This window comes from Rhizopus microsporus (genome assembly GCF_002708625.1).
Source record: "Rhizopus microsporus ATCC 52813 unplaced genomic scaffold scaffold_20, whole genome shotgun sequence".
In the NCBI taxonomy this organism is placed as follows: Eukaryota; Fungi; Mucoromycota; class Mucoromycetes; order Mucorales; family Rhizopodaceae; genus Rhizopus; species Rhizopus microsporus.
Window position 1 is genome coordinate 143,631 of NW_019671935.1, and position 8,135 is coordinate 151,765.

At 39.9% G+C, this 8,135-nt stretch overlaps 3 protein-coding genes across 3 annotated transcripts; 2 read left to right on the plus strand and 1 right to left on the minus strand.

The window, feature by feature from the left end:
- Positions 1-71: 71 nt before the first annotated feature.
- RHIMIDRAFT_294749 (uncharacterized protein) lies at positions 72-1,141 on the plus strand (the record flags this gene model as incomplete). The annotated part of the gene is made up of 2 exons (XM_023614121.1): positions 72-697; positions 748-1,141. 2 exons carry the CDS (start codon positions 72-74, stop codon positions 1,139-1,141), a joined length of 1,020 nt encoding a protein of 339 aa, XP_023462629.1.
- Positions 1,142-4,616: 3,475 nt separating this feature from the next.
- On the minus strand, positions 4,617-4,979 carry RHIMIDRAFT_241138 (uncharacterized protein; the record flags this gene model as incomplete). Its single annotated transcript, XM_023609514.1, has 1 exon — positions 4,617-4,979. One exon carries the CDS (start codon positions 4,977-4,979, stop codon positions 4,617-4,619), a length of 363 nt encoding a protein of 120 aa, XP_023462630.1.
- A 2,268-nt stretch (positions 4,980-7,247) lies between these two features.
- RHIMIDRAFT_241139 (uncharacterized protein) lies at positions 7,248-8,128 on the plus strand (the record flags this gene model as incomplete). Its single annotated transcript, XM_023609515.1, has 3 exons — positions 7,248-7,299; positions 7,385-7,851; positions 7,940-8,128. 3 exons carry the CDS (start codon positions 7,248-7,250, stop codon positions 8,126-8,128), a joined length of 708 nt encoding a protein of 235 aa, XP_023462631.1.
- Between the last annotated feature and the right edge of the window lie 7 nt (positions 8,129-8,135).

The following is an 8,135-nucleotide window of genomic DNA, read 5'->3' on the forward strand; positions in this document are numbered from 1 at the left end:
AATACTCAGTAACCTTTTTTGTTTGTTTGAATAGCGTTGACGATTTGCTTCCTAATCAGAACAACAAGGTCATGTTTGCAAATACTGTCAAGTCTGACGGATTTTCAGTTGATTTTGTATTCAACAAAAGGACAACAAAAGATACCTCTTTAATAGCAAACATTGATTTAAAGCTTGAAGATTTTGGCTTGGAAGAAGCAAAGCAAGCCTACCAGCCCATGTTTCTAGATCCTGGGAGAAAAAGCGTGTTCACTGCTGCAATTGGTTTAGATACAGCCAACCATCAAATAAGACGCTGCTCAACAGCAGAGTATTATCACAGGACCGGATCAACAAAGTACATTAAAAAGCTAGAAAGGTTTAAGGCTCAAAAAGGCATAAAAACAATTGAGACTAATATATCCTCTCCTAAAACATCACAATGCGCTGCTTACCTCCTCTATATTGAGTACATTCTTACCCATGTTGGTGTCTTATTTACATTTTATGATTACAAAACAGCAAAAGATCGTTTTTACTTGTATCAATGCAGACAAAGAGCGGCAGAAGAAATGGTAAACATGCTTGTACATGGAGGCGCCAAGTATAATAAGAATAAAAGAAAGAAGAGAAACAGGAAGAAAAAAGAAGCAAGAAGAGGCAAAAACAGACGGCAAATCCAAAAGAAAAAGAGAAACAAATTACCAAAAACAGGTATGTAATCAATTTTAGCTTTGACAATCAAATCATTAAATTGTTGTTTTAAAGAAGCCAAAAGTGGAAGCCCGCAAAGTTCCAAACGGAAAGGGAGAAAGTGCCCCTTGTAGTCTTTGGTGCGGGAATGTTTGGCAAAGACTCGATAAAGCTGAATGGAAACAGATGTGGTGCCACTGGTGTTTTTTGGCGAGCGCTAAAAAGAAGAGAGACAGCTGGAGATCTCATCGCCGTTACAATTGATGAATACAAGACTTCCAAAGTTTGCAATGCGTGTAATAATGATCCCCTCACGAGTATGTCCGGCTTGAAAGGCTGTAGTGTTCAGATCTGCAGTATCTGCAAGACACTATGGCAACGAGATATCAACGCGTGCAAGAATATGCTGTCCATTCCCCTTTCGATTTGGGATGGAAGAGGTCGACCTTTCCAGCAAAGCAGAAATTAATTGTTTTTTAGTCGCCGTAATGAACACGGTTTCCCTTTTGGGATAAAGATTATTACTAGTAGCCAGTAGTTGAAAATACTGTTTTATTAAAAATAAATTTCAGAAAGAGGATAAAATTATGACGTGTATGAAAAAATAATTGTGGGTCGTTCCTTCAGTATCTTCTAAAATTCGCTTGCTTATCATTTGTCCTTGCCGTCTTCTGCTAGCTGGCTTTAAGTAATACTTCTCAAACGTGTCTGCATTTAAACTCCAATTTCCATGGATCTTTACTTCTTGAATGGAAGCACTTTGCTGTACTGCGTATGTGCTTGCTGTTGCTCTGATCGAATGTGCTGTAAACTTATCAGAGCCGATACCCGCGGTGGTTACGCTTTTGCTGATCCATTGAGCCACTGTCTTGTCCTTGACTGAAGAACTTTTCATCCTCAATATAGGTGAGGAACAAGGTGTGATTGCTAGGTAGATGAGTTCTTCTGCCCTTAGTACATTCAACAAAATACCAAAGAGTCTCCACCGGGCAAACGATTTCCTCGTCAATGACTCCGAACTTAGATTGTTTTGGAGTGATTTCCTTGGGGTTCCTGGCTAACAGCGTGACATCAACTACTTTCTGCTCATTGTCCATCCCAAATTGGACACCCTCATATTGTAATCTGCCTAGGTCAGATCTTGGTCGTCACATGGTCGCCATAGCTAAAAGTAAAACTGTCTTTTCTTGTAACCTCTTTAGTCTAAGGCCCTTCATTGGTCCCAAGATCTTATCACGTCGATTATAGGTGTCAGACTGTACACCTCCTTCATATAGTTGGGGAGCTTTGAGTCGATTCTCCTTTTTGCCTGGAAAAACTGTTGAATCCTTTCATGAGATGCTAAGGGTGGTTTGCCGGAATGTAATGCTCGAAATACAGATGCTATTGCTGATCTAATAGCGTTGAGATACTGATATGAAAACCGTTTGTTCTGAACTAGGTACTTTACTACTATGCCAGGATTGTATGCGGTAGGATCTATTCTTGGTACTTGTGTTACACACCACTCTATCCATTTTCTCCATTGAATATCATAGTTGTTGTGCTTACTGATCTTGTTCGAATGCGATAGAAAGTCATTTACATTACCTGACATCCTTTCCTTTTTCTGTTGATGTGCCCTGATAATCTCCAAGCGGTTAAACACCAAGTCTTGTTGATCGACATCTTGATCGGGCCGTCTAAGCATTGACGAAGCATCATTGGCCACCAGAACTGTGTCTGCCAAGCTGGGGCCACCATCATCGCCGTCCTCACCTTGTCTTCTTGTAGTTTCCACAATACCTGTGGAATCAACTTCCTTGGAGGGCGCAAGTAGAGGCCCTTCTGAGGCCACCTCTGTTTGAAGGCGTCGATAGCCTGGGCAGATGGATCGGGCATTCGGCTCCAGTAACGTGATAGGCGGGTGTTTTCCCTTGACGTAAAGGTATCCAGGTCCATCTTCCATCTCTGCTGAAGCATTTTGAAAAAGCGTCTCGGCAGGGCCCATTCGTAAAGAGGCTTCTGTCGTCTGCTTAAGCTGTCCGCTTCTACGTTTTGTACTCCTGGCACGTGAAAGCACCTTACCTAAAGATGGTGCTCTGTTATAAACTACTGTGTCTCCAACATCAATGATTGTAGCAAGGCTGATGCTGTCTCGCCCGGCTTCTTTGCATGCTTTAGAGCGATCATGTTGTCGATGTAAATATGAAATAGCTCGCCTTGGTTTCTTCCTGCGTGCATTTGAATCGCAAACAGAACTGTCTTCAACCCCTTTGCATTGATTGAAGTTTCTCTTTCTTCCTGGGACCAGAATCCGTTTGTTCGTATTTGGTTTGATGCTACTCCCCAACCTGTGTCTGAGGCGACCACATATATCTCCACTTTCGGTTCTTTGTCGTTCTGTGTTGACCGTATGAGCAGACCGTTCTTTAATGTTACCTTCTCTATTCACCAGTTCAACTCGTTCCATGCTTGTGTCAATGTCTTACAGCTCTTCTCCCAGTTGTATCCTTGAATCTTCAATGATCGGGCCAGATCTCTCTGCAGGGACCGTAATCTGAGTAGTGCTTCTCCCATTGCCGGTATCATAGCTGTGATCTTTCCCAATAAGCTTACTATCCATTTGCACGAGAATTTCCTGGTTGTATGTTTCAGTTGACGAACTCGGTTCACTAGTTTGGAAATCTTCTTTAGTGGCACACAAATTTCTATCTTGCGCCTATTGAACGCAAATCCGAGGAAATCCTGCGATTGCTTAGGTTCCAAGTCGTTCTTCTTGTAGTTGATGATAAATCCTAGTTGCATCAAATGGTTGAGTACCGCTTGCACATCGGTATTCATCTCTTCCTTCGATTTTGCTAATAAACAAACATCGTCCAGGTAATATATTACTCGAATACCCTTGGCTCGGATGGCTTCCATTGCAAAGCGCATTAGCTTTGAAAACACTCTTGGGGCTACACCCAATCCAAATGCCAGAGACCGATATCTGTATACAATACCTTGGTGCTTGAAAGAAAGATATTTCCTGGACTCGTTGTGAATGAGCACTACCACATACGCATCCTTCAGGTCTATCTTGCAAATGAAGTCATTCTCCTCTATCAATTCCCTCAGTACTGGAATGCCCTTCATCTTGAAATGTTGGCATTGAACAAACTGGTTGATCTTCTGACAATCTAATATCGGTCGAACCTTGGTGTCCTCCTGAACTGTGAACAAGTTTGAGAGAAAACGAGTGTCCTGGTTTGGCGATCGTTCTATAATTTGAGAGTTGATAAATGACTTCACTGCCGTATTGACTGCCTCCTGTTCGTTGTTGGACATCCTGAACGTCTTTTCCCTCCAGGGTATGGGTTGTTTGCTGAACTGGATTCGATATCCCTCCTTGATAACGGATAAAGGCCAATTGTGTTTGATTAGCCTTTTCCAATTTTGTTGGAACACCTGAAGTCTTCCACCTGGCGGGATGCCATCTTCTGGTATAGAATAATGAGCATCTATTTTTGGATCGTTTTTTAAATTTTCTAATGTTTTTAGTCTTTTTTCTTTTATACTGATTCGCCTTGTTTAAGTGAAGTTTTGGGTGAGTGCTTGCCTCGCTGTTCCTGGTTGTTTTCCGTTGGTTTTGGTTTGGGTCTGAACTTGCCCTTCCCGAAAAAAAACTTTTTCCACTACCCTTGTTCTTGGAGAATCCACCATGTTGATGTCCTCGTTGATGGTAGCTTCCTTGTTGTTTACGCATGATTGAGTTTTCAAATCTAGTTCTTTGAATCTTCTCAATAGTGTCAGTGTCGAAGAAGTAGTCCTTGTCTTCGTCATCGTCATCTTCTTCCAGGTACTTGAGATTGTCTTGCATCTTTGTCCAATTCTTTGCCTGTGGCCCAGCAGTATACTGATAAGCGTCGAGCCTTTTCCAAGATGATTTTCATGGTGTCTTCGTCACATCCGTTCTCCAGGGTTTATTGGATGTCTGAGAAAAGCTCTGTTGCTCCTCGAGCTGCTGTCCTGAGCCTGTCGGCTCCCTTACTGATCGCATTGATGTGTTGCACTGCATCAACGTTGTATTTCTTGAATTCTGGAAGGTAAATTCGGTTGACCGTTCCACTCTTTGTCCAGAAATCTCCTTCATATTTGCTGGTATTCCTGGCATATTGTCTAAGCTTGTTCTTGAGTTGACTTGGGGGAGCTTGTTCCATCTCCAAGCGAACTTCGTTTAGAAGGCTTCTCGGCTCGTCTTTGTCGTCTTGAACTTGTTGTCGTTTGAGTAATCCTCTGAGCTCTTGCAATTCATTGATTTCTTCTAGAGATAATCCATTTGACATTTTGTTACACCACAATGCGCGGCTTTGAAAGGTATAAGGGACTTAGAATGTAGAAAAATTATTTTTTATATAATTATGACAATAAAAGCGCGGTCCGAAGGCCTATAACCACATCCTCCGTCTTCGTTTCGCCAACTAGGCCATTGTGGAAGGAACGACCCACAATCAACATTTTTTCTCTTCTTTACGAGTGACTGCTCACTGAGTGGATTGCTATCTGGATATCTTTTGTATCCTAAAGGATCACTGCGGATTCTGTTAAGGGAAACAAGAACTGGCTTATTTTCCTTGATATTCCAACGTCCAAGTCTTCAATTTTTTTTTTTTTTACTTTTTTATATTTTCTTCCGTGTAGTCGACATAAAAAGCCATGCAAATAGCTTGATCTCTAGTATATTCCATTTCTTATGTTTAAAGTAGTCAATTAAAAGTAGATACAAGTCGGAGAATAGATAGATGAAAGATGGATAAAATATGGACACTTCTGAGTATTATTTTGGTTGTAAACTCGATTTTCGCGGCAGAATAATCTAAGCAGTAGCTTTCTCTTTTCCTTATTTAAAATGGTCTACTTATGTTGTGCAGGTGAAGTTCCGGTAATTTGGAAGAAGTTGTAGAATTTCTAGATGGAGCTCATCTGGCACATGGGTAGAAAATGGCAAAGAAAAGAGATTCTAGACGTGGCACTTGGGATGCATTGGGTGAGTCATGACGGTGAAAAAAATGGGAAAGTCGAATGTCACGGCGGAGCCAGCGTCCAGGATTCTCTATTGTTTATGCTAGCCATTTGAAATTTTGGAAGCTATTACTTTTTATGTTTTAGATTATCTGCCCTGATAGAATTATCAACCAGTGTTACAACCAAAATAAGTTTAAATTAATTGAGATATGTCTGATATGTTCAAGCCGATTACAGTCTCTTCCAACAAAAGAAACTGAACTAGTTGGCGCAGTAAGATTACTTTGATGGATCAAGATAGAATGTCTTATGCTGTTCGCGACTCCTTCTTGTAAAAGTAATTGTATTAATAATACTTGACTTCTTTTGATAACTTTGATCACTTGTAAATGGTATAAAAGGATTAAAATTTCAATAAAGAGAACAACAAGTTTGAACCGAACGAAAAGGGTTTTAAATAAAAAGCTAAGCTTTCTAATCGAACAGCTTATCGTAATACTTCTCCTGAAGTTAATCGATACTTATATCCGCAAGTTTGAAGTGCTTCATTTAATAAGAACCACCACACAGTACATCGTCATTTCTCCCTACTAGTACCCTTAATATGAGCCAATTAAATTCTAGCAAAGATGGATGAAATTAGCCTGTAAAGCAGTGTGTGCTCATATAGATGGGTAAAAGATGAATAAAACTGTGGTGATTCAGCTATTCTATTGCCATATAAATGCACATATATCTGTATCTAAGTAGTTTAATAACTATTAATTTGTCTATGTAGTATGTACGTTATTAAGATTAAAGTTAATCATGTCAATAATAAATACAGTTTGTACTAGGGAGCAGTCAAGATTAGTTATAATGGTATGGTACTGATTATTTGATGATTTGATAAAAATATGTGAATCTCGACCATGTCCTGAGCACCCAACGCAGCAGCTATCTAAAAATCACGCTATTAGTTACCTTGATATGCATCGACGTCTGTTCATGCCTGAAACAATACGAGATCCATTGTCATTCCTTCTGAATATGCTTCCTTTACGTCCTTCGGTTCCCCCAAACCTAGCCCTAACCTGGTCTCAACGATGGCCGATTATATGCTCCCTACTACATGAATTAGATTAGCTACACCATAACAAATTGATCTCTGCTAAGCATCCCCATGGTCAAAAGCTTCTTGTATGGTTAAAGCAATTCATTTAACTTTTCATCGATAACCCTACTCATTAATTTCCGTTTACATTTTTTACCCTTGTATCCATAAGGGGTTTTTTTTTCGCTAATGTACACTTCCAAACGGATTGAACGGGTCCGAGCGGACGTTTATTTTATTTTTGCGCTCATTTGGACCATCAATAAAATACCATGTTTGAACAAAATATGTGTGATGATTTAAGCAGCAGTATGGTTCTTTCTACTGTTTTGGACTAATGAAAACAGACCCTGCATTTCCTGCTCATTAAATTCTTTTTGTTATATTTTCAACTATTAACCAAGTCCACAAACTGCCCTTTGGAATAGAAAAAAAAAAACCGACTTTTGGAAAAATTAAAACCGCCCTTTGGCGTTGGAACAACTGTAAAATCAAAATGGAAAGCTTTTTTCGACTTCCACAACTCTCGCATACTTTTTACCTTATTTGTAAAGTGAATTCTGCATTGATACATCAAAGCAATTCAACAGAATTTCCATATAATAAACCAACACCTATTATGACTACAATCAGCAGAGGTCGCAAAGTCACTAAGAACATACTTACTGTTGAACAAAATTTGTCGTTTAACTGAGAGATTTGATTCACTAAGACGACAGATTGTATGCCGTAACTGTAAAGAGACAAGCTCTTTTCACCGCAACGGTAATACACCTGGCAATCCTCCTCAACCTACCTTTATCTGCAAATCCTGTGGTAAAGCCTATAACGCACCTACCGTGGTTGAGATTGTTGGTCTTATTTCTACAGAAACGACCCCTCACTCTTCGGATCACAACGCTATAGAAATTTCTAGATATGTGGACGAACAACCCGACAATGTCAGTGATGGAGCTTTAGACATCGCTCAGTTACAAGCAACCATTCAACAATTATATACTGAATTGAAACAAACTAAGATTGAACTTCAGCAAGCACATGCAGAATTGTTGGTCATGCCTACAACAATCCTTGTTGGCTCCGCTCCGTCATTCAATGTGGTACAGGCTCCAAGAGCCGCGCTTTATTTTCCCTTTTTTAATAAAATAATAACTAAATAATCCCCTTTCTTCTTTATACCTTCAAAAGCCGCGCATTCGTGGATCAAATTATGGAGAATGTCAACACATCTTTATCAGAATTCAGCATGGAAGAACTCTATCAATAGTTCTCTCGAAGAATGCAAACCAAACAAGAACAAAGATCGAATGGAGTACCAATACCGGTGGAAATCCTTACCGAATTGGAGAACAACACAGAGATACAACTTCAAGATAATATTAAA